General features: G+C 45.8%; 2 protein-coding genes and 1 long non-coding RNA gene across 4 annotated transcripts in view; 1 reads left to right on the top strand and 2 right to left on the bottom strand.

Annotated features, from left to right (window-relative positions):
• The window catches only part of LOC135903892 (cytochrome P450 2A9-like), a 30,713-nt gene extending 7,613 nt beyond the window's left edge, over positions 1-23,100 (bottom strand). The window contains exons 1-7 of one of the 2 annotated variants that reach the window (XM_065434339.1): positions 23,008-23,100; positions 16,296-16,510; positions 8,977-9,095; positions 7,380-7,498; positions 4,801-5,102; positions 4,000-4,115; positions 2,946-3,204 (exon numbers count right to left, since the gene is read on the bottom strand). In XM_065434339.1, coding sequence (XP_065290411.1) covers positions 2,946-3,204; positions 4,000-4,115; positions 4,801-5,102; positions 7,380-7,498; positions 8,977-9,095; positions 16,296-16,510; positions 23,008-23,040 — 1,163 coding nt within the window. In that variant the 5' untranslated portion in view covers positions 23,041-23,100. The remainder of the gene's footprint in view (positions 1-2,945; positions 3,205-3,999; positions 4,116-4,800; positions 5,103-7,379; positions 7,499-8,976; positions 9,096-16,295; positions 16,511-23,007) is intronic. The other variant, XM_065434340.1, reaches the window with a different exon arrangement.
• The window catches only part of LOC135903894 (uncharacterized), a 224,876-nt gene that overhangs the window by 142,252 nt on the left and 57,211 nt on the right, over positions 1-25,413 (top strand). The gene's annotated exons all lie outside the window — the stretch shown is intronic.
• Positions 23,705-25,413, bottom strand: part of LOC135903909 (uncharacterized) — a 38,798-nt gene continuing 37,089 nt past the window's right edge. The window contains exon 18 of the mRNA XM_070534861.1: positions 23,705-24,439. Coding sequence (XP_070390962.1) covers positions 24,264-24,439 — 176 coding nt within the window. The 3' untranslated portion in view covers positions 23,705-24,263. The remainder of the gene's footprint in view (positions 24,440-25,413) is intronic.

The raw sequence follows: 25,413 nt of genomic DNA, 5'->3' as shown, positions 1-25,413 counted from the left end.
CGCTTGGCTTCACCTACCATCAGCAACAGGGCCCCAAGCAACCGATCCCGACCGACATCCGTAGCTGGATCTACATAGACCCTATCCCTAGGAATATGCACCCTGAATATAACAGGGCCAGGCGCCAAGCTCGGGCCGGAGCTATCATAAGAGCCCTTGCCAACGTACCTGGCGTCACATTTGTTGATGCAACCCGATACTCCCATGGCACACGATTTGTGGCCGTTGCCACACGCGATGGAGCCCTACACCATGCCTGCAGCGTCACTACCCCCACTGCAGAGACGGCTGAAGAAGTGGCCATCGCCCTGGCCACTTTAGATCCCACCTGTCACACCATAGTGTGTGACTCTCGCTCAGCCGTTACTAACTTCAGCAAAGGGCGTATTTGTCCCCAAGCTCTTCGCATCCTCTGCCAGGCACCACACTCTAAAGACAGCATAATCTCCCTAACATGGATCCCGGCCCATGCGGGCCCTGTCCACCCACACCTCCCCAATCTCAACGAGGTCACCCACTCCATTGCGCGAGGCCTAGTCAACCGCGCCGGAGTCACTGGAGATGAGTTGGACACCAGGGACAGTCTGACAACTTATAACGATCTTGTTAAGGCCTTTTACCTGAGTCGCCGAATCTTCCCCCCGCCTCACCCAAAGTTCAGCCGGGCGCAGGCTACCACCCTGCGTCTACTACAAACAAACACGTACCCTTCACCCGCCCGCCTCCACCTTATATTTCCGGACGTCTACACTACCCCCAACTGCCGGTGCTGTGGAATTCACCCGGCTACGCTTTCGCATATGCTATGGGAGTGCCCAGCACAGTACGCACAGACTAACACCACGACTCTCTCGTCGAGGTTGCATGAGGCTCTGCGGAGCTCCACCCTCGACGACCAAACCTGGGCGACCCAGCACGCCCGCGAGGCGGCGGCGAGGCAAGCCCTCGACGTCCCTTCGTGGGAGGCGTAGGCCCGGCCATCATAAAGTGCTGGTTCTACAATAAAAGTTTATTCCTCCTCCTAGTATAATAATAAAATTAAATAAACTTGTATTTCTTAACTCGTCACGAATATATAAGATTGACCAGAAATTTTATTTTCTTTGAATGAATCTGTGTCTCGCATGAATTACAAAAACTTTTTTTTTTCATTCTCAATGTTTGTTCCCTCCAAACATAGTCGCGCTTCAGTCGCTGCTCCCATAACCACCCTTGCTGAGGTCGGTAACACTTTGTACTGAACCGCTTTTGGCCCGAAGCTTCGCGACCTATTTGGATCGACCTTGCCACTGTTGCCGGTGAAGATAACAAACGCGTTATCCTTCGGCTATTACCGACTGCACCTGTGGTTTGACTTCTCCGACGTTTCTCTACTCTTTTTGAACTGGCGCGTAGCAGGGGAGCGGTAACCGGTTTTCTGTCGCGGTATTCATGCCATCGCCGCGGTGGCTTAGTGGCTATGGCGTTGCGCAGCTATAAGCTCGAGGGATCAAATACCGGCCGCCGCGGCCGCATTTCGAAGAGGGCGCAATGCAAAAACACCCGCGCCGCTTGCCTTGACGGCACGTTAAAGATCCCCTTGGTGGTCAAAATTGGTCCGGAGTCGTCAACTACGGGGTGCCTCATAATCAAATCGTGGTTTTAGCGCGTAAAACCCCAGAACAATTCATGCCATCGCGTCACAGACAAGGCGATGCCCGACAAAACAAGCGCACATAACGTCCGAGCGCTAAGCAAGCGCGCGCTGATGAAAAAAAGAAAAAAAGCTCGCACCATAGATCACGAGCATTGGTGAAAATACATTGGCCTAGAATAGTTTCCAACATTTCAAATTTCATCACAATAGATCCCTCACTTCGACGAAGCCATGGCCTAAGCGAAGCAAAAATGAGGTTTCCCTGAGGAAGAAGCCAAAGCTATATCATACCCTCTCTGCCGGGGCACGTGCCCTGGTGACTACCGTAGACTATTTCGATGTTTAGATGTTTTGACACCTTGATGCTGAATAAATTGGGGCAATGTGCTTCGTTGTGCGAACAGATCAAGGCTGGAGACAGAAATTGCAGAGAGCGCCGAAGGTCAGAGTAGCAACTGGATCAACACCAACAGCCCAGCTTTCTGCGTTAATTAGAGTAGCTATAGTGCATGTTGCATGCTGACTGCGCTGAAACCGATGCTAAGTGCATAAGCAGACAGCAAGCGGTGAATTGCTTGGTGCGTTCTTTGCGCATCTCAGTATGTCGGTTCAATTTTTGTCATCGGTGACATCAATTATACATTAACATGAAGGCAAGCTAAGTGTATCTGTGCCATGCACACAATTTCTTGCATCGTAATTTCTTTGAAAATAGAATGAATTGTGGGAATTTACCCGCCAAAACCACGATATGATTATGAGACACGCCGTAGTGCGGGACTCCGGATTAATTTCGACCACCAGGGGATCCTTAAAGTGGCCCCAATGCACGGGACGTGGGCGTTTTTCGCATTTGCCCCCCGTCGAAATACGGCCGCGGCGGTCGTGGTTTGGTCCCGCGACCTCGGGCTTAGCAGCGCAACAACACAGCCTCTAAGCCATCGCGGTGCGTGTTTGAAAGTGGACATGACAAAAGAAACTTATCTGGTTCTGAAAAAAAAAAGATGGCAGGTGGCAAAACTTCTCGTTTTTGTTGGATAATCTCTGGCATGTTTCGTTTTTTGTTCTTTTCTGCAATTGACGTTACAACACCGCTGCTGGAATCCGCAAATAGGTGGCGTACGGGTATACTGAGGGGAAGATTGCTACTTGGAAGTTTACTTTTCTAATCAATAGCGTACTTTCTTGAAATATTTTCTGAAAGTACAAAATAGATAACACGTTATTGAATCCTCTGTTCGCAAAAAAAACGAAACACAGGATTAAAAGAAACACAGCGCGCCATTTTGTCAGCATCGCCTATTCTTACTGCCTCGGTACTCCAAGCAACGCTGGCGTCCTCCAGCGGTAGAGTTCCCAGATGCTAGCCATGGTGTAAGGCATGTCATGTCGGTCCTCCCAGCGAGGAGGTCTGTTTCTTCCCACCACCAGATCGACCTCATGCCTGATCCTGCGCTGGACTGTGTCCACCTTGTCGGCCAGGTTTAGTAGGTGCCACACCACGGTCTGGTAGGTCGTCTGGGAGCCCGCGCCGAACAGCGTCAGAATGTTGCCGAGGAGAAATTCATCTGTGGTACCAAAATGGAGACGCAGAGCGAACACCAAACAAAAACATTTGCTATTAATGAAGCTGGCCTAACTTACACCCAGTTTATACAACCGAGCGGCTCTGCATACGGTAGATTCGTTATCAGAATACAGAGAGAATTCGCAACTAAAGATATGTGCACTAGGAGATATTTCCCATGCATTCGGTGCACTAGTTACTTCATCGCTGTTATCGTTATTGGCCAGCATGCTAGCAGCGGGCAATATTTTTTTTTGTACGAACCCCTTTATGAGCTCGGCTCGTGATTGACCCCGTTTCTAACTCTCACAACGCTTGCACAGTCCAGAAATAGAGTATGCACGTAATGCGTGTATATTTAGGGCTAATTCCCACCTTCACTATTTACTTTCGTTCTTATTACTATGCGAAAAAGAATATTCTTGGCCAATACAGAGCGAAGATAGTTTAGTGCTCTTATTTTAATTAAAGAAGAAGCTTTTGTATAACTCAAGCTATTATTTTTCCGTAAAGGTGAGCATTTACGATGTTTTGACACGCGTGGTGAAGGTGGTACCTATTGCTTGTATAGGTAACAGGAGATTGGCACGAGGTTCATTGTTGCAAAAATGGAACTTTACTTCCCGTAAACCTGTATTTCGCTTCCAGGCCGTGTAATGTCAGATAAACAAAGACATGCGTATGCCAACTTTCATTTGTGTAGTCAGTAAGCGCATAGAGCTTTCTTTTTCCTGCCGCAAAAGTGCTCAGCACGGTGGTAGTGTTCACTGTTCGAATTAGCACTAAAAGAACGCACCTTTAAAACAGCTGTTTGCGTTGCCCTTTTCATTAGCGATCATCTGCTTGTAGTCTTCAATGAAACTAATGCTGTTCTCTTGTCTCCCGCTTGCCTGTCCGGATACTACTTCTTGGCTGCAGTTCAGAAAGGAGGAAATTATTGGGCCAATATTTCCAAAAGCAAGTTCGTCGCTGAAACAAAGCTCACGCAACAAAGCTAGTGACTCGGTGTTTACGTTGGTAAAGGCCCAGGAATACGCACACAACCTTCTGGAAAACTGTACGTTCCAGGCTTTCGGAAACTGGAACTCCTTCCGGCCTTCGCCGCTGACGTTACATTTACTTACAGAAAGATTCACCCACCGAGACAGAGCACCATGATTGTTCAACCATTAACAATAAAAGCAGCGTTAATTCTCAGTATCATTTTTTGAAGAGCTTGAGAAATGAGCATAGAATTTGCACATTAAAAATTAAACAGATCAAGGTGCATTCCTTTACCGAACGGAACAAAGTACAGCATGCCTTTCTTTCGTGTAACCATCCATAAATGATAGTGTTGCTTCGCGTGGGTATGAAAGCAACGCGTCACATCACTGTTTAAGTCATATTACGCCTTTGATCGGTTTTGCTTAAATCTTATTCCATAGGAAAAACCTACTTCTGACGACCTTCGGATGTGCTCCCCATAGGGCCGTCAAATCACCAAATTAGCTATTTTACTAGCAAGTCAGTCATTATCATCACTATCTTCGCCATCACAGCAGAGCGTGCACATGTGACAAGTTTGCGTCTCGAGAGAAATACAAGACAGCCGCACCTGAAGAATGTTTGCAAGTCCTCCGCAATTCTCCTTATCTGGCCAAGCTTGGTGAAGAAGAGTGTAGCGATGGCCCTCAGGCCAATAGGCATGACAGTAACGACTGCGCCCGCAGCCAAGCATCGCATCGCCTTCACGAGCAATCCGTCCAAGAAGGTCCGCCGCTTGTCTTCGAAGTCATATCGTGCGCCCAACACTAGCGCCGTCACGTTATTGGACACGCTTGGCAGGACGAGCTCACCAGCGTTGATGGCTGCACCCTTCGTGTCGGATATCTTTCTCGCCAAATAGACGGCCTCGTCCTGGTCGCTCAAGAACAAAAAGGCGCTATAAGAACGAGTATTATAGGCAGAAAACGATGTTTGTGCGAAAATCTCAGTTCATCAGATATATATATATATATATATATATATATATATATATATATATATATATATATATATATATATATATATATATAAAATTAAAACCACCTTTAATATCACGAAACTATACAACGCAGCAGCTCCGATAGCGATGTCCTCCACTCGATTTTAGATAAGTTCCGTACGCTCAAACAAAGATGAATCATCCAATATGCCAATTTCAGCGACAAAGCTTCAGTGGCACAAGGCAACGTCATTCATTAGAGGGAAACATATCGCACTGACAGGTGCTATTGAGAATTGTTCGGGCGCGTCCCGAGCTGAAATTTCTGTAGGCGAGCCTTCCGAGCCGCGAACATCGTCGCTGCTAAAGTTGAGAGAATTCATTGATGCTGTCCTGTGTTCGCTACATGATTTTTTCATGAAAGGTACCGAATATTTTGAGACGCATCATTAACGTCCGCCGGAATGGGTTTTCACAAATTTATAACATCATTGTAGTACTGTGCATGTACAGAAGTGTGAAAATGTAACACATCTAAGATGGAGGAGACATGCTGAAAATCTTGGGGCCCTTTAGACGAAATGTTTAACAACTTCAAGGGTCCCAGAGAACTGGAAGAATGCGAACATTATACTAATCCACAAAAGGAAGACGTTAAAAAATTGAAAAATCATAGACCCATTAGCCTAATTTCAGTACTGTCTAAAATATTCACCAAGTTACCTTCCAACTGAACAAGGGCAATAATTGACTTCAGTCAACCATTAAAACAGGCTGGCTTCAGGAAGGGATACTCTACAATGAATCACATCCATGTCATTATTCAGGTAATCTAGAAATCCGCAGAGTACAATCAACCTCTCTATATGGCTGTCATAGATTACAGAAAGGCATTTGGTTCAGTAGAGATACCAGCAGTTATAGAGGCATTACCTAATCAAGGAGTACAGAACGCTTACGCATATACCTTGGAAAATATATACAGAGATTCTACAGCTACCCTCATTCTACGCAATAAAAGCAGGAAGATACCTATAAAGAAAGGGGTCAGACAGGGAGACACAATCTCTCCAATGCTATTCACTGCGTGCATGGAAGTATTCAAGCTGTTGAACTGGGAAGGCTTAGCAGTGAGGATCAACGCCGAATATCACAGCAACCTTCGGTTTTCAGATGACATTGTCCTGTTCAGCTACACTAGGGATGAATTACAACAAATGATTGAGAACTTTAACAGAGATTGTAAAACTAGGGTTGAAGATTAATATGCAGAAGACAAAGACAATGATCAATACCCTGGCAAGGGAACAAGAGTTCAAGATCGCCAGTCAGCCTCTAGAGTCTGTGAAGGAGTACGTTCACCTAGGTCAATTACTCAGAGGGGACGCTGATCACGAGAAGGAAATCAACAGATGAATAAAAAAGGGTGGAGTGCATACGGCATACATTGTCAGATCCTGACTGGAAGCTTAACACTATCATTCAAAAGAAAGGTGTACAATCAGTGCCTTCTAGCCGTGCTAACATATGAGGCAGAAAATTGGAGATGGACAAAGAAGGTCGAGAACACGTTAAGGACCGTGGAAAGAGCGATGGAACGAAGAATGAAGGTGTAAAGATAAGAGACAGGAAGAGAGTAGTGAGGATCAGAGACCAGATAGGGATAGCCGATATTCTAATTGACATTAAGAGAAAGATAGTGTGCCAAGGGGAAGGAAGCGCAGTCGAGGACGACAGAAGGCTAGATGGGGTGATGAAATTAGGTAATTTTGCAGGCGCAAGTTGGAATCGGTTGGCGCAGGGCGGAGGTAGTTGGAGATCGCAGAGATCGTCCTGCAGTGGACAGAAAATAGGCTGCTGCTGATGATGAATCTTATTATGTATTAATGTTACCCTAATGTTAATGTTATGTGCATAATGTTATGAAGCGCTAATGCATTTCACTATGTCAGTTAACTAGTTTAAGTTCACGGACAGTGATGAGCTTGTAACAAAGCGTCCGTATGAAAATAGGTTGGCACTTTGATCACAGCTTTCAAGAGTTTTCCTCTTCACCTGCACACCGTGGTGTGCATTTTTGGTTCTGATTGTATAGCAACGGCACACAGCAGCTAGGCAAGGATGTCTGCTGCAGACAAGTGAACTCGTGGTACGTTGCAAACACGCCGCTTAAGGGAAGGCGTCATTACGTTCACTTTCGAGTAACTCACTCGAACTCTTACCGCAATCTGCTGATCCATTGTCTTTCCACCGTACGACCCTGAGGTAATGGAACGAACGCAGAACCTTCGGTTCTCGACCCAGGGCCGCCCATTGAGATTTGCCAAACCTGGGAGGAATAGGAAGTCGCTTTTAAGCAGAAATGGTGCCTGCATTCGCGGTAGTGCAATTGTTTGTGCAATAGCAGTTTGAGGTAAATGAGCGGGGCTACAGGCTTTATTCTTGCAGCCCCGGTGAAATCGCGGTCTGCGTAGTTATGTAACATATATGTGACGCCTCATTTGCAGGAACGTGCGCAGTTTATCAATAAAATGTTCCTTAACTTCGACAACTGCTTGTAGACGGTGTAGTGCTGCCTATTTGTTTAAGTTGCGCATTGTGGCAGATGTTGAATTTTATCACCATCGTTGCGAGCTTTGTCGCCAGCTTTACCAGAGCGCTATGTCCACTTTAAAAAATAAATAACCACCCATACCTGCATAGTATTGTAGTGTCGTTGAAAAGATGATGGTTCGCACTGATGGATGTTATTTATTAAGTAGCAAATAATTGTTTGAAGTCGATAGATAAAATAGGCACACAGTAACATGAAGGTACGCTCCGAAATCAGAAAACGTACGTTACACGTGACCTCACATCGCTGTACAAGCCCTATCTCTTAAATAGGCTCTGTTATCATATTAAATGGCTTGTCAGATATCACGGAGTCTGATATTTCTTCGAGTGAATTGTTGGAAATACGAATAAGTTTGGCCGAAAAGCGGCTCTGCTTTTGCTGCACAGAATGTCGCGTCTTTAACATCACGCAGCGCAGAGCCCCCAGACTGAACATCGGTGCGCATGTTTGCTTGGTGTTGCGCATCAATATTAAAGGACTCGTAGTGCACTGAAAGACCGTGGCATCAGTGCACATTCCCGATTCCCTTTACCACATGCTTTTCGTTTACATATTCTCTGAACACCGCCAAGCGTGCGACTAGCAGCTTCGCACTCTCCTCCTAAGATGACGCTGGGATGCATGTGAATGCTCAACAAGAAATAGAGCAAAACACCTGTGCATGGATGTATAAATTATTGCAGGAGCCCGTGGCACGTTTCAGACATCTGGCAATGCTGGAAACGGATCCTTTGCAAAGTATTACATTTATTGCTGCCGAAGCGGAGACCTCTCACTTTCCACAGGGCGATATCGTGATATACTTAATAAATATCAGTGTTATCCATGTCCTTCTGTACGCATCAAATTGTGAGAAACGGCCAAGTAAACAATTTCTGTTCAAAAGGCTTTTAATTTTGTTTGTATACCAACCACTGCTTCATATGCGCACAGGCAGTTCTTTTTTCATCTACAAAGAAGGTCTTTCATCACTTCTCGTTGATTTAAGTTTAATATGTACTTGGCTACGCCGCACAGGGGTTAAGGACTAGTACCTTACGGTTTGCAGTGAAGCCTCGGAGTGTTGTTATTTGTTTGTTTTTTTCTTTCCGGAGAAATGTTTGGGACCTATAAGATAGCCAGCCTTAAAGAAGCCTACCTCCTCATATTTCTTCGCTTAATAATCAAATAGATAGTGAAGTCTCCGTTACCTTTGAGACCTGCGTGATCCAGGAACAATGCTTTCGGTCGCCCCAAGAGTTTGGAATAGCCTTCCGAGATGCTTTCGAAGTCGTTTAGTACAACGACATTCATGGCTCCCAGCTTTATCCTGAAAAGAATGCCTATGTGCACATTTGGAATTGAAGGACGGGCCCATAAAACAGCTAAGACGTTGATGCAGGCAACAGTGTCGCGGTTTTCGACGCTCTGGCAACAATGACGTTGCCCAACACCTTGGCCACGATTTGGCATACAGGCTAGCCAACTTTTGAAAAATATGTCGCGCAATACGAATACGGGGATGTTTCACGAACTGCGTTAAAAATTGCTCTGAACGAGCGAAGATGCGATAATTAAGCGATTTTCTATTGAAATCGTTTATCGAATAGGAGTACATTATAATATGACTCTATCGATAGGTGCCGACTATGGGGAGCTGCGGGGACCGAGTCCCCTCCAGAGTTTTCTGAGAGGGGGGGGGGAGGAGGAGGAGGGGCTGAGCCTCCACCGGCGATGCCGACGACCCCCCCCCCCCCTCCTCCCCCCCCACACACACCTAAAGTGCCATTACCAGAGCTTTGTTACGCATATCATTTGAGGTTTCTTTTGACTTGCCCTACTCTGTCACTTTAAATTTTATTAGGGCTAATAGCTTACTGCATCATTGTTGGCGCGGACGGGCACGGATTTTAATACTTTCGCTTTATTTCTGGAAATCCTGACAACAGGCGGACAAGTGCATTAGAAGAACTAGCGGCGGCTGCCTCATCCATATTTTCTCACTTCAACATTGTTTAAATTTTCCTCTGTAAACACAATGCACATACACAATATACTTAAACATACACACAGGATAAAGTTTATTATATTTTTTGAAAGAGGCGGAGGTGGCCAATTGAAAATTATTTACAAAGGTATGGATAGCCTATGCCTAGATTATTAATATGTTGCTGTATGTTCACCTCGCTTCAAATTGCTTTGCGAGCTTTTTTGACCATGAAAGAAACCTACAGACTTTAGTGACATCTTCGGCAGAGCCTTTTATCAACGGTGTGTGAAATGCACATGAATGATGTGTATCTCAGTATTGCTTCTCTTTCCAGTAAGCAATGCTAACGACTCACGAAAAAAAATTCTGATAATTTACATCATTTATTAGGGATGGAAACATCGGTCACTTGCATACAAATGTCATAAATATATACAGGGTGTCCGAATTAAGTATCATGCACAAAGATTTAGAAAAAGGCAATGCGTTACTTGAAGAAAATTTAGTGCATATTGTTTCCAGTAGAGTGGAGTATCTGCCAGTAATTTTTTCGTTACGGAGATTTCATTAGGTAATTGTGATTAATGATCTAATTCTATACGTACTATCATAATTATCAAAGTGTCAATGAGGCGTTTGTAGGCACAGCCAAGGGACATCCAACTGTGGTATCTTCAGCGACGTACTAATTGCGTACAAAATTTTTTTCGACTGATAAATTAACCCCGCGCAATATGGAGAATACCACGTAATTGCGCTCTCTCCCGGATAATAAAGCAGCACCCTCGAAAAGGCCTCTGAGTTTTCCAGAACGAAATAAAGGAAATAAAGAAAAACATCGTCATCGAGTTAGTGCCTTATCTGCTGCGCTCCGGCCGAAGTAACACGTCGCGCTTTCTTGGTGTTAGTTGGAAACAGGCTGTGATAGCTGTTGTCTTAGCGTAGATAAAGTGCACGGGTGTGTTTTTCTTCCCCATAGAGCCTATCACCACAAAAGCGAATTGACAACGTCACTCCAAAGGTTTAAAGGTGCGTTTTGTTTCGTCCCAGTCGCCGTACCTTTCTCTAATGAGCAGAAGGTAAACACGATCCTTGCCTTTGGATCTGCAAATCGCAACAAGAGGAAGGCCGCAAATATATATCAGCCATGGAGGTGTGGTGGCAGATCAAACGCATCGACTATCATCAGAAATTATGAAAACCTGAGTCAAACCGGCTGCTTCAAGAAACATCTGCGGGGGACTCCATCTTTGAGTCTTAGCGTGCGCACGGATGCTGTAGCATTTATGGCCTCAAACCCTCATGCTGGCGTGCCGGACGTGGCCGCCCAGGTACCAATTTTCAATTAATCAGTTAGAAGGATTCTAAACGACGGCCTTTCCCCCGTACCACCTTAACCAGCACCAATGCTTGGAAGGTAGGGACCTGTAGAATCATCTAGATTTCTTGAATTGCGTCCTCATAAAAGCCACTGAGTCACCGGACTTTTTGAGCAACGTCATGTGCACAGCCAATTTTCGCAAAAACGCCTAGGTAAATTTGCATAATGCTCACTATTAGAGGGAATCCAATCCACAATGGGTAGAGCGCAACGGTCAGTACCAGCGGTCGTTCAATGTGTTCGGAATTTACGCCGTTGCTATAATTGGTCCCATCTTCTTCGATCACACACTGACTGGACAGCGTTACGTGAACGAAATCCTTGAAGGAGTTGTGAATGAGTTTCTCCGCGAAGTCCCGCAGTCACATTTTCCACTTCTGTAGTATCAGCAAAATGGGGCGTCAGCACACAGCAGTAGCCGATTACGAAACTCGCTGGATGCGACTTTTCATGCGCAATAGATTGGAAGACACGGGCCTGTAAATTGGCCGGCTAGGTCACCTGACCTCTCTCCACTCGATTTCTTTCTTTGAGTTTATGTGAAAGATCGTGCTTACACGATTAGCACGGAGAGAGAGAGAAATAACTTTTATTTATATAGCCGGCAGATTCGTGGGGGGGCCAACCCCGCCTAGATGGCGGCCAGAAGCCCTTGAGCTCTAGCGGCATCCTCGGCCTGCTGGACAGCCAAAAGTTGGTCTTCGGGGGCCGAGCTGGACAACACGGTCTCCCACTGCTTCCGATCCTGAATTTTTCGGCCCTGTCGTGGCGCCCGAGGGCAGGCCCAGATAATGTGATCCAGGTCCGCCCTTTCTTGACAAAGTTTACAATTGGCCGAATATTGGTCTGGGTAATAATGATTGTAAGACACCGGGTTCGGATATGTATTTGTTTGAAGGAGGCGCCATGCCACCGCCTGCTGCTTATTAAGTGATGGGTGTGCGGGAGGAAAACGCACCCTTCCCAATCTGTAATGATTAGTAATATCCCTGTAGCCAACCATCCGGTCCCCTGTCAGCCCCAACCGCGGCGCCCCGGTGGCTCGGTACATCAGATTAAATCAAGGCAAGGATAACGGATGTCTGCTGTCGAATTACAGCGCCGGTCATCAAGAAAGCCACTGGATATGTGATAAAGCGGACTCAGTACTGCGTAGCTGGAGAAGGAGACCTATTCGAACATGTCCTCTAGGCAGCAGCTGGTGTTCAACGGAGCTTATAAATTCATAGATAATAGGGACACACTGAAATCTGATGGTCTTTCCTTTTTTTTTAGTGCTGACATCCGGAATGCCAATTCGGCTCATATAGAAGAGGTATATTCACTTTCTTTAATGCATCGGCTCTGCCTTTCTTTCTGCACGTTGGTCGCTTCCCTGTCTGTTTACTTCGCTTTTACTTTTCGACACGAACCTGGTTTTGCAGCACGTATGCACTTTCTTAGCGGTGGTAACTCCGCTAGACAGGATACCAGTAAGCTATCGCAGGAGACGAAAGATCTCATCAAGAAACGCCAATGAATGAAAGCCTCTAACCCTACATCTAGAATAGAACTGGCAGAACTTTCGAAGTTAATCAACAAGCGTAAGACAGCTGACATAAGGATGTATAGTATGGATAGAATTGCACATGCTCTCAGGAACGGAGGAAGCCTAAAAGCAGTGAAGAAGAAACTAGGAATTGGCAAGAATCAGTTGTATGCGTTAAGAGACAAAGCCGGCAATATGATTACTAATATGGATGAGATAGTTCAAGTGGCTGAGGAGTTCCACAGGTAACGCCGAAAGAAGTAAAGAAAGCCTTGGGAGCTATGCAAAGGGGGCAGGCCGCTGGGGAGGATCAGGTAACAGCAGATTTATTGAAGGATGGTGGGCAGATTGCTCTAGAGAAACTGGCCACCCTGTATACGCAATGCCTCATGACTTCGAACGTACCGGAATCTTGGAAAAACGCTAACATAATCCTAATCCATACAAAAGGGGACTCCAAGGACTTGAAAAATTATAGATCGATCAGCTTACTGTCCATTGCCTACAAAGTATTTACTAAGGTAATCGCAAATAGAATCAGGAACACCTTAGACTTCCGTCAACCAAAGGACCAGGCAGGATTCCGTAAAGGCTACTCAACAATAGACCATATTCACACTATCAATCAGGTGATAGAAACATGTGCGGAATATAACCAATCTTTATATATAGCTTTCATTGATTACGAGAAAGCGTTTGATTCAGTCGAAACCTCAGCAGTCATGGATGCATTGCGAAATCGGGGTGTAGACGAGCCGTATGTAAAAATACTGAAAGATATCTGTAGCGGCTCCACAGCCACCGTAGTCCTCCAGAAAGAAAGCAACAAAATCCCAATAAAGAAACGCGTCAGGCAGGGAGATATGATCTCTCCAATGCTATTTACAGCGTGTTTACAGGAGGTATTCAGAGACCTGGATTGGGGAGAATTGGGGATAAGAATTAATGGAGAATACCTTAGTAACTTGCGATTCGCTGATGATATTGCCTTGCTTAGTAACTCAGGGGACCAACTGCAATGCATGCTCACTGACCTGGAGAGGAAAAGCCGAAGGGTGGGTCTAAAAATTAATCTGCAGAAAACTAAAGTAATGTTTAACAGCCCCAGAAGAGAACAGCAGTTTACGATAGGTAGAAAATAGGTAGGTAGAAAATACATCTACTTAGGGCAGGTAATGACCACAGATCCGGATCATGAGACCGAAATAACCAGAAGAATAAGACTGGGCTGGGTTGCGTTTAGCAGGCATTCTGAAATCATGAACAGCAGGTTGCCACTATCCCTCACGAGAAAAGTGTATAACAGCTGTGTCTTACCATTACTCACGTACGGGGCAGAAACCTGGAGGCTTACGAAAAGGGTTCTACTTAAACTGAGGACGACGCAACGAGCTATGGAAAGAAGAATGATGGGTACAACGTTAAGGGATAAGAAAAGAGCAGATTGGGTGAGGAAACAAACGCGAGTTAATGATATCTTAGTTGAAATCAAGAAAAAGAAATGGCCATGGGCAGGACACGTAATGAGGAGGGAAGATAACCGATGGTCATTAAGAGTTACAGAATGGATTCCAAGGGAAGGGAAGCGTAGCAGAGGGCGGCAGAAAGTTAGGTGGGCGGATGAGATTAACAAGTTTGCAGAGACAACATGACCACAATTAGTACATGACCGGGGTTGTTGGAGAAGTATGGGAGAGGCCTTTGCCCTGCAGTGGGCGTAACCAGGCTGCTGCTGCTGCTGCTGCTGCTGCTGCTGATGATGATGATACACTTTCATGAAAAATAAATCGGTCATTTTATTTTGGCTTTGGTCCGAAGGAAGATCCGGCGCGGACTGTAGCTTCGCGTGCACTCTTTTGATGCGGTGCGACTAAAGCCGGGATTTTGAAACATTCTATGCCTATTACATTCTCGCATTTTGTGCATGGTCAGAGTGGCGCTTCGGCCGCGTTATGAAGGGGCTTTTGTTATAAATGTGATCAGTCGGCCTGGAGGGACGGATAATAAGTGTGACGTAGAAATAAGAGGAAGGAATGGCTGCGAAGCCGCGAAATCTGCTGTTGGTGCTCCTTCCGTACCATTATCAAGGTGATGCGCTGTCTCTTCGGGTTTGCGACAGACAGTGCAGTTGTTTTCAATCAGCTTATGTGAGGGCGCTGCTTTATGATGCGGGTGGGAGCGCACTCAAGTGGTAGTTTTCATATTTCGTGAGGTTCCTTTGCCAGTCGGGGAAAAAATGTGTGCCATTTATTACGTCGCTGAAAACATCGCATTTCGATATCATTTGGGGGTGCCTACAAATGCCTCATTGAGGCTTTAATAATTACGACACCACTTCTCAAGTTAGATATAGTTGAAATTACGAAATTAAATCTCATTAATGAAATAGTTCCTGGTGACTACTCCACTGTACTGGAAACAATATGCACTAGGTTTTCTTCGAGTAACGCAGCTGCTTTTTTTAAAGTCTTGGTGCATGATAGTTGGGGAACACTGCATAATTAACTCAGTAACCGCAATGAGGCCAAGTCGGATTCACACGAAATCAGAATCAACAGCAGTCGTGGCCAGCAGCGCTTATACTCGGACTCACATAAAATGAAAGAGAGTTTCGCCGGAAGGGCGAAGCAGTATTAGTGACAGCCAAGCACACGACAATTACACGGTAAAGATTACACCACCGAAAGGATTCAGGCTGTGAAATAGAACTGTCGTCTACTATGAGGTCTTGTATTTACTCATATAACGCCGTCACTTCAGCGATCAATTCTTCGAGATCACACGAAGTTTGTTCAAGTGCAAGAAATATATACATAGATATATCGGGTCCTAGCACCTCCCCCCCCCCCTCCCCCCCCCCCCCTAGAGATATTAAAACGCTTCGCCTATGACTCTATTTAAACATAGACGAACTATCACGCAAATTAAATTACTTAAGCTCTTTAACAAAAAAAATCATATGTTTGGTACCAGTGGAAGAACTGAAACGCGCCATCCGAGGAAGGAAGGAAGGAAGGAAAACTTTATTTGGTCCTACAAGTAGTGATAATTAATCACTAAGCGGGCCGCTTCCACCAGTTTCGCACAGAAAAGCGAAACTGAATGGCTGACGCTCGTACCTGTCGCGCCATTATTCGACGCCCTTGGGGGACGTGGATACTTGGGTATCACCGTCAGGCGAGCATGCAGCGAGCTAGTTCGCGGCCTAATAAAGATACTCGTCTGAGGTTCGCTGACGGGGACAATTTCTTTACTAGGTTGGTCGAAATTTATTAACATGTAATATTATCAGCGACAACATTTTGCATTTCTGGACATGGTTATGAGAACTCAATGACGATGTTCCAGCTTTTCCCTTTACTGTCAATCGTCTGTCTATCACGGCGAAAAACAGTTAATTATTCTAATCTGAATAAATAAATGCGTGCATACAGCCTCGATTCATTTTCAAACGTATGCCTCTGTGGCAAAAGCAATCAAGAAGCCCCCATTTTTTTACTTTACTTTACCCATATTAAAGGAATTTAGAACGAATTGTGAAACGCCCGGTATATGCTCAAGTGAGAATAAATGACACCTACGCTGATAATGGCAATGTTGGCTAAAAAGAATGCTTGGTCATCATTCATACCTGAAGACAGGACCATACTTGTCTGCAATATCCCTGAAAGCTTTGTGCTGCTGTCCTCTGAGAAATGGTAGATAGCCAAGCAAAGGCACTCCCCTTGGTCCAGGAGGCAGCGGAATGCGGCCGGTGTTCTTACAGCGATAGCGCGACCACAGGAAGGCGACCAGTGCTAGAGTCGCAATGCCAGTCCCAACTGTTAACAGGGACGTTAAAATGACCTGTGCAGAAGGCGAAGAATTACTAACAGGAAGTACGCGAAGGCGTAGAAGATAAGAGTAAGAAAAACAACAAAATAAACAAAAATGTCGATGGTAAGTTTGTCTTAGAATGCCGAGTTTATTGTTGCCTTTTGTTTTGTTGAAGGTAGCTTGTGAGAATCAGTCGCTCTATTCATATATATATATGATGGGCATTTGGAGAAGTTCCGCATACGAATGTACGTTGCTACGGTTTCTTAACCATATTTTACAGGCATTTGCGAGAACAGTTTACGAGTAAACAAGCAGTTAGGGCACTTAGATAGACCTTCCAATGTAAACATTTTTACACTGTCTGTAATGAACAATTGCTGCGAATCATCACGGTAAGTGTACCGATCAAACAGCATGAGTGATATTCGTTCGCAACGTACAAGTTAAGCAATTTAATGGCACAGAACGCTGTAAAATGGAAACGAAAGTAGTTAGTAGCTGAAATTAACGGGTATCTCAAATAAATTCGGTAGTTCCGCACGAATGGCGAAGCATTGACAGCGCAAGCAAGGTTTACAGTTGCGCTTGAGCTCCTCGGACGGGGTTCTAGATATGTGCGTCAGTGACACGTTGGCGCGACACAGTACGCAAGGCAACTGCTGCTAGCCAGAAGAAACATCGCCCTGGCAGCTACCAGGTGACTCACGACGCTAGGCTTAGGGTGCCTCGATGGCAGCGCAGAGGCGATACTACGCTGTCTCGACGAAGAGCGCCGCCAGTGGCGTCCGCACGTCTCAACGCGATGGCGCCCGAAATGAAACCGACGGGAAATCGTCAACGTTAGCCACTCAGACCATAGTGCATATGCACAGCAGCGAAGCAGGAACTCTAGTGCGGTTATAGTGTGCGTACGCACAAGACTCATGCCAGCAGCGGAAGGCCGAAGGCTGCTCTGGTTCCACGACCAAGCTGATTGAGGGAAACGGGATGGTGTGTCCACTTAACTTGGCATTTAAATCGAAGCTTTCTTAATCTCTTTCTTCGACTTTCCCGCTGCTGCTGCTGCTGCTGCTGCTGCTGCTGTTGTGGTCCTGCACGCCGTTAACGTCGGGACGTGCTTGAGACACACGCATTAACGCCAGCCGAGTCGGGGCGTGGTTGATACGTGGCCGTGTTACAGAAATTTAAAAGGCATGCGCTGTCAGTGTTTTATTTCATGACATTTGCTTATTATGAGCTGTCACTCTGAAAATTCCGAGGAATAACATTGTTAAGAATGTAAGACAAGGTATGCACCACGTGGAGGTCCTGCACGGTTGTGATTCAGAGTGATTGTTTGCCAAGAGACGGCCGCGGCGCCGGCACCGGATTTTCTGCGACACGGGGCCCTTAACGCTATCGCGTTAGTGCATGACAGGAGTGTGGCACAAAGGAAAGACGACGAGAGAAGTACGTGTTAACATTTACGCCGCGTCGCATGTGCACAATGCCCTCTGGACGCCGTAACTAGACGTGACCACCCCATATGCAGTGGGGGAGCTGCGGCGCTTGTCTCTGTGCTCACCCGCAACAACAACGACAGTGGAGGGTGGAGGTGGGGAAAATGTTAGAGAGGGGATAGAGAGAGAAAGGAGGCGGTCTTTTGAGCTACAACGCTACAACCCAGAAAAGCGCCGAAGTGCGCACTTAGTGCCGAGAAACGAAGGCTCACGTGAAGCGTCTAGCGGAGCAAGAACAACAAACACAAGCGGAGTAGGCAAGGTAACATATCACGTCACGTCACGACTGTCGTATGCCGTCAAAAATAACGTCAATGAACGTAAACAGCAGACGAAGCTTCGCTTACATAGACTCCCGCAGAGCGTCGGATCCGCAATTTTTTTCTGCGTTTTTTTTTCAGCCAGATGCACTTTGCGTTTCTAAATACCGAAAACCCGATGCGCGAGCTGCGCATGTGCAGTCGACAGCGGGATAGCACGACAGTGGCAACGCCGAGCGCGGTGCCGGCGGCGTAAATGCACCTCGAGTGACCGTATAACTGTTAAAGAAATAAAGCGCAAATATCGGTTTCGTGTAGGAAAATGCTGACTCGCCATCCAGGTCTGCGAAAGTGCACGTCCAAGGAAGCTGTTGCAAAACCATCACTACAAATGCTGAGGGGGGTATGCACTACTTTAATGAAGGTTAGAATGCCTGCTTTGACCTTGCTCTTTGTTGACACGTACGCCGTTTTGTACGTTGTAAGCGTGATTGCAATAATTGTATGCACTGTTCGCTTCACTTTGTTGAGTACTTGTAGCCTCTGCATTACGGGGGGAACGAGTCATTTCATTTTTGCTTGCTTAGGGGGGAGGGGGGGTGATGAAAGATTGCTCATGATGATATATTTTGTTCACAGGTGGATACGAAAAACGCCGACCCCCTAGGGGCTTATAGCGTTGCTGTAATATAAGAAATAACCGCTAAAAACCTTTGGTTATTCTGTAAAATAGATAACGACAGACCCAACGAATATGACTGTGATCTGGAACAGTGGAAGGTGTGAAACAAGAGATGACACTACGTGGGTGATTGATGCATGTCGGTAAATAGACGAATTATACATATAATAGTGTTCTCATCCCCTACCACCCTCACCTGCTTCATATCTCTACCAATATTTTAGACCAACAACCAATGTCGCAGAACATTTGCACATTGATGCCAGTATTTGAAACACCAAGTAGAAAATAAGGATATATCTCTCCTCTTCTTATGACATAGCGAACGTTCAATGTTCTGTATTATCTGCATGCCTTTATCCACTGGACGCCGTAACCTCACTCATCACCACTCTCTAACCATGCGGCCTTTTCTTAGCGCAGGGCAGTAGGCCAAAGCAAACTCTAGCTCATACCGACCTATGTGCCCTTTTTTTTCTCTCTCACCCACACACGTTCCGCTGTGTCTTGTCTCGCAATCCCAGAGTTCTTACGAGGTCCTTGAATATAGCGGGGAAAGTTCTGTTTTTGTTTTTCTTGTTCGAATGTTCTGTCACAGACCGCTCTTTAGCGGCAAAGATAAACAGAGGACTGTAGCTTTACTTTTTAGTCACGTCGTTTTGACAGCGATTCTCTAGACAGTGACAGTGAGGGCACATTACTAGAAGCAAACACTGCCATGTTTGACGTGCATTCAGGAATGTGACCTAAAACAACGCAGCCAGCCTTGCCGCGAAGTTTCAAACTGGTAAGTTAGAATGTTCCGAGATGATTTCTGTTTGCGTGCGAAGGGGGAAAAATAATGAGAAAGTTGTTTGATTAGCAGCTGTGCATTCTGCGAACGCCCGTTATTAACTCTGTGCCGTAAGAGAATTTTGCGCGACTGCACCTTCTGAAAAAGCAGTGAGCTCACTGGCATATGAGGTCTTCCTGAAGGGTCATGGCGTAGGCTGCTAGCGGTGCAGAAGCTTGAAACATATCGGACGGAAACTGACCGGTGCCTACCAGTGCACCTGTTTGTCTGACGCACACATTACATGGGCCTGGTACTTCCGTCTTCTCATCCGCAATCATCATGTCCGTCGAGGACCTGTTCCAGGCGGTTCGCGATTGCACTGAACGTTCGGGTGTGGTAGCGTTCCAAAATGCGAGTGGTGTCTCCGTAGGGGGTTCCTAAAGTTGTTGGCAGTGTACGTTAGCTCAACCATCGTGAGTTTTCATGATTAATTTTATATACAAAGGTGAGGTATATGTATTGGATTAGGTGTTGCACCGGTGCTCACCGAGATCTTTTTAGTCGAATTACATTGCTTGGTGCCGCGGATACTTACTGACGACTGCATAGCTGGTGTTTCCAGATGCGTGAACGACTTTTTAATCCTGTTAAATACTAATTCTGACGATGACCTTGAAGAGGTAGCGAAATACTTCAGTATTTAAAATCCGCTGCCACCAAGTTGAATTTCTCGTTTGAATTTTCCGAGAATACTTCATAGCAGTTTTTAGACGTAAGGCTGTTCTTTGATGATAAGTATCCCCTATGTTGGAGGCACTCGCCTTGTTCAAGTAAGGCACTTCTGCCGTTCGGTTCACGTCACTCTAAGCTAGTCAAAACGGGCACTGCGGTGCCATGCTTGAGGTCATCTCTCGCCAAGTCATATCACCATAAGGTCCAAGCGAGTTTTTCCTTTCAGGCGAAATGACTCCATAATGCAAGATTTCCGCAGGCCCTACTACAGGCCATATCTGAGTTGCTGTTGAAGGCCATATGCCACCATACCACCAACACTGGGGTTGAGTTAGGAGGAAAGAGAGGCGAAAGTTTGAAGTAATGCCATATGTCCATAAGGTTTCACATGGGATGAAAAGGGTGGCTGGAAAATTCGGTGTTGATGTGATTTTTTTCTGGGCCCTGCAAATTGTCGCGTTTATGCACCCTTTCTAACATAGATAAACCCGCGAGCGATAGATGCAGCATAAGACACAGACGCACGTATGTACCATGTAGAACAGAAGTGGTGTATGAGTTTCCGCTGACCTATGGATTGTTCAAGGGCAAACCAGAAGATGTATTAACAATCGTTTAATGAATTAAAGGATGGCAGCTGCAAGCACCTGCCAGTTCATTGTAGGTCATGTGTGATGAAGTGCAAGCCGATGTTTGACAAAACGAAGGTATTAGGGCGAGCAAAGGACCAAAGGGCACGTGAAATCTTGGAAGCGTCCTTGATAGCAAGACATGGCCCAGATAGGTGCGTCAGTGAACTTTCAGTGTATCTTTTCAAGAAAGAGCATGATTTTTCGGTGTAGATAGGGGCTTAGCGAAGGAGCGTTCTATGGTCACGCGGTTATGTATGCGCATAGTTCGAAGAGGCAGCATTCCTCGGTGTCTCGTCCCTAGCACAGTTTAAGTTCACAAAAGAAGTAGGTTCTACGGCTGAGATAGTAGTGTTTAGTAATCTCATTGTAGGTGGATGGCGTGTCCCTGTTCTCTGGGGAGCCGTCTTCCGATTGGTCGGGGGTAGCGCGGTGGGCAAGTTCACGCGCAGCCCCGTGAGCCGACTCGTTGAGGTTGGGCGGAGAACCTTCTATCTGTCCCTGATGTGCGGGAAACCAATAAATGAAATGGTGCATGATTAGGGAAATAATAAAATATTCTGTAGAGTCTAAACAATAAAAATCAACACTTGAAAAAGGAAAGTTCCTATTATTTTCTTGAACATTCCCTCAAGCTGTCACAGAGGACTTGAAATGTATTTTTCCACTGTGATACCGCGCTGAGAACCCTAGAGTCCGGTTACTCTTTTTCTTCCGGGGTGGGTTGTTTGCGAACATTCAGTTTTCCTCTGATAATAGCGGCGAAATGCACAAGCCCATTAGGGCTTGGCGCTGGACCACAAGGGTGGGGAGGTGGTATCATCATTGCCGAACAGGGTCCGCGCTTAGTTAATTGCTTATTAGTTAGGCAGAGCACATGTTATTACCTGCACCCATGTGGGTCGACTTGTCCGCAAGTCTTTAACTGAAACGACCAGGTGCTTGATCCCAGCCTAGTGAATACCATTATTTTTATGCTTTATTTAACAGCAGCGTATCGCATGTGTTGACGATATATGCATTCGGAATTCGCCGGCACAGAGCCACGGATGACGGCAGCGATATAGTTGGGATGTCCTGGCCTCGAAAATGGTGGTCCTGGCACTTTTGCAACATACTTTATATTTGTTCCTTATTGAGGCGCTTTGGCACGTGAGGCAGAACCTGCAGAACAGCTCTCGATGTAATAGACGCACAACTCAATATATGTCCTTTGACGGTGTCGCACTTTGTGAGGCGTGCTTTAGCCCCTTGTCAACACTCGCCGTCCTCATTTGTGCTATGCATTAGGGGCGAATAGCTTGTTTTTGCTTAGTGCATCATTAAAGCGTGCGTTATTTTGCATCCTGACTAGTATAGGGTACTTGTGAAAAGCGTTCTTGAGGCCGACTGGCCTATTGAACGCCTTTGACTCGCCCAGGCCCTCCGCTTGCGTGCGCGAGCTCACCGCGGCTTTACTCCCCCTCCCCTCGCTCTATCTCATCTTGTTATTCCCATAAAATCTTTTAAATCTTTTTATTCCCACATACATAAAATCTCTCTGTAAAGATTTATTGGAGTGTGTTAAACACCAGAGGCATTTGTGATCACGTGACCGCGGTGAGGAATGCGTGGGGCTCGGTATCGGGGATAAATTAAGCTGATCACAAAGGAACCTGCTACGATTACTTGACATGAAAACAACTCGTGATTTCGCTGCTTTGAAAATGCAAAAGTCGCCAACTACTTACGATTTTTTTACAAGCCACGTGTTGCGCATATATCCGTCTTTTGCTCTTCACTCTTAAAAAAAGGTAGTAACAGACAGAGCAGAAATTTCTCGGCACATGCCCCACTATCCGGCTCCGTGGGAAACTGTTCTTTCACACTCTGTAAAACTCTAGCTTCTCGTTTAATCTCAAACGGCGCGACGCGCCACCGAGATAAATGCACTGCTATCGCACCTACCTCCAGGTGGCCGGTGTGGCTGCCGTTCTCCATCTCCGTGTGCGTCTAAATATACGCCGCCGTGCGCAGTTTTGAATAACCAGATTGAACGCTCTCGAGCAGGTAGGGCAGTACCCTGAGCGACGAGCCTTCCCTCTCCCAGGCGCGCACGTTGACCCTGTTAGTTATTGCGTTTCTTTCACCCCCCTCCTGACTCTTTCGCATTTGCGGCGAACACTTGGCAAACCAGATTGTTGGAAACTGTGTAATCGGTCAGTTCCGCGGCTAAATATGTACGGAACGCCGGTAAGTATTTTCGAATTCCAAGTTTCGCGCAGTCAAGATGTTGCTCTCATCACACATCTGAAGTTTCAAAACTGTTAGAGTAACTGTAAGAGAGCGAGAGAAAGAAAACATATTTATTGAGCCGTCCAGTATATTGGGTGGATCCTTATTTAGGATGAAACCACTCGCGTGAGGTTCGAAGTGGGCAGAAAAGTAAGCTGCAGGGACGCAACAAAGCGCTGTGATATGCATTCTTTATTTCAAGTGTATAGTTTCGAGCTTTATGCAACAAATTACGCCAAATTTAGCTCGTTAGTCACAGTTGATGCGAACACTGCTAAAGTTCTTCTATTTTGTGTTTCAGTCATTAAGAATTAACTAAGAAGATTGTTATTTGTTTCATATCAAACAATTGTTTGAGACAAATGAAACAAATTCTGGCGGCTAGAATCGACAAAAGGTAGGGCACGCAGTGGACGCGACTTTTGCCTTGCGTGCGGTACTTCCTTAGTGCGGGTGTACATTGGTTTAATATATTCGATGAAATGTGGAGTGCCGCTTTTTCTCCCATCATTATCACGTGCCATACCTGAAGGTAAATAGAAATTAAATTCCTAGTACAATTTGGCAATGCCGCCGGGCGGTTGTCTGCGAGCACTGCGCCTGCGAATAACTACAAGAACTGACAGTGGGCGTCCATCTATCGGTCATTAAAAGAAGCTGTGCGCTATGCGCTGTTGACGTGGCTTTCAAGATGGTGCTCGCGGCGCGCTGCCGAATCTCGGAGGCCATCATTTTTTACTAGCCGTTTCTTGTAAAAGTTCAAAGGTGGCGGTCTTGACGTTAGCGCGTGCACTAGTTGCCTTTTCTGCTGAACGCCAGAGAACGGTGAGACACTCTTATATATTGAGTAGTTTGTGATAGCGACAATTTCTGAGCCAAATATTAGACATATATACGTATACGTGGCTCAAAATGTTTGTTCGTAGATATCAACGAGGCAAAAAACGAAGCTTCTGCCTCTGCGCAAGCCTGAAAGCGGTACTTTCGGATGAAAGATTGACGTCGCAACCTTCCTGAGGGAGAATGTTGAACTTCTGCAAGATTGTTGTCAGATACAAAAAAATTTCGACCGTGGCCATTGTTTCTCCCGGACACATCCGCTTTCCTGAAACGAGGCAAAAAGATAAATTGGCGAAACATTAGCGGCGATACAATATATGTAGATCCATGGTACTGAAGTGGAAAATTTTTGCCCACGAACACTGGTTAATGACGCATGGAGCGCATTAGACTGACTATTACATTTCTGTAAGTAAATTTTTTTTTGCTGGGTAACTGATTGTTACAAAATAAAATATGGGACACAGCCAAGAAGTAATCGCTATTTAATGCTTGTATGAGTAAAGAATAAAGAGAAAATTCAAATCGATGTATCACTTTTTGTCCTAGTTTTTTACGCGTCTAACAAACATTCCGCATGTTTAGTAGCCCATTTTTTTAGCAGGGAAAAAAGATCTGAATGATACTCCAGCGAAGCATGCATAGCTTTTTGCGTCAAACCCTGATCCCACCACGAAATTGGTTAAAGGGCCCGGGGAAATGAAGAGGAACAAGTTTCCAGTACACAAAGAACGCCGCATGCGGGATTACACCAAATGATGGGCTTGAATTTTTGGGCCATGTCCATCTCGTTTGTAAGTTCTTATTACCATGCTATGTGCAGCATTTAGGGCTAATATGTCTGAAGTTCTCAGTGGCAAAGGACGAGAAATTGACGACACGCGGTACTCTCGGCAAGTTGCTTGTGGCTGGGAATGGTAGGCGCAAGACACTTAATGGTAATTGGACAACTTTTCCCTTCGGCTTTACAGTGCACGCATGCGCCCGCACGTTGTTAATGAATGCAGTGACTTGTTTTCGCAATCACGACATGCACGTGTTCTTGCAGTGCTGAGGAAGGTGTGGAACGGCATAGCACAGCAAGAAATATACAATGCTTATTTCACACCAAGTTCGACAGTATTGACACTACCGCTTTCATGTTCGAGCACCTCCCATTGAATCCGGCTTCGTGGAAGAGCAAGCCCAAACGAAGCGAAGGGCGCCAGCGAAGCCTAATTCCCCTACTAAAAACTTGTG

Source organism: Dermacentor albipictus, chromosome 3, assembly GCF_038994185.2.
Source record: "Dermacentor albipictus isolate Rhodes 1998 colony chromosome 3, USDA_Dalb.pri_finalv2, whole genome shotgun sequence".
In the NCBI taxonomy this organism is placed as follows: Eukaryota; Metazoa; Arthropoda; class Arachnida; order Ixodida; family Ixodidae; genus Dermacentor; species Dermacentor albipictus.
This window is presented reverse-complemented; position numbering and strand designations above follow the sequence as displayed.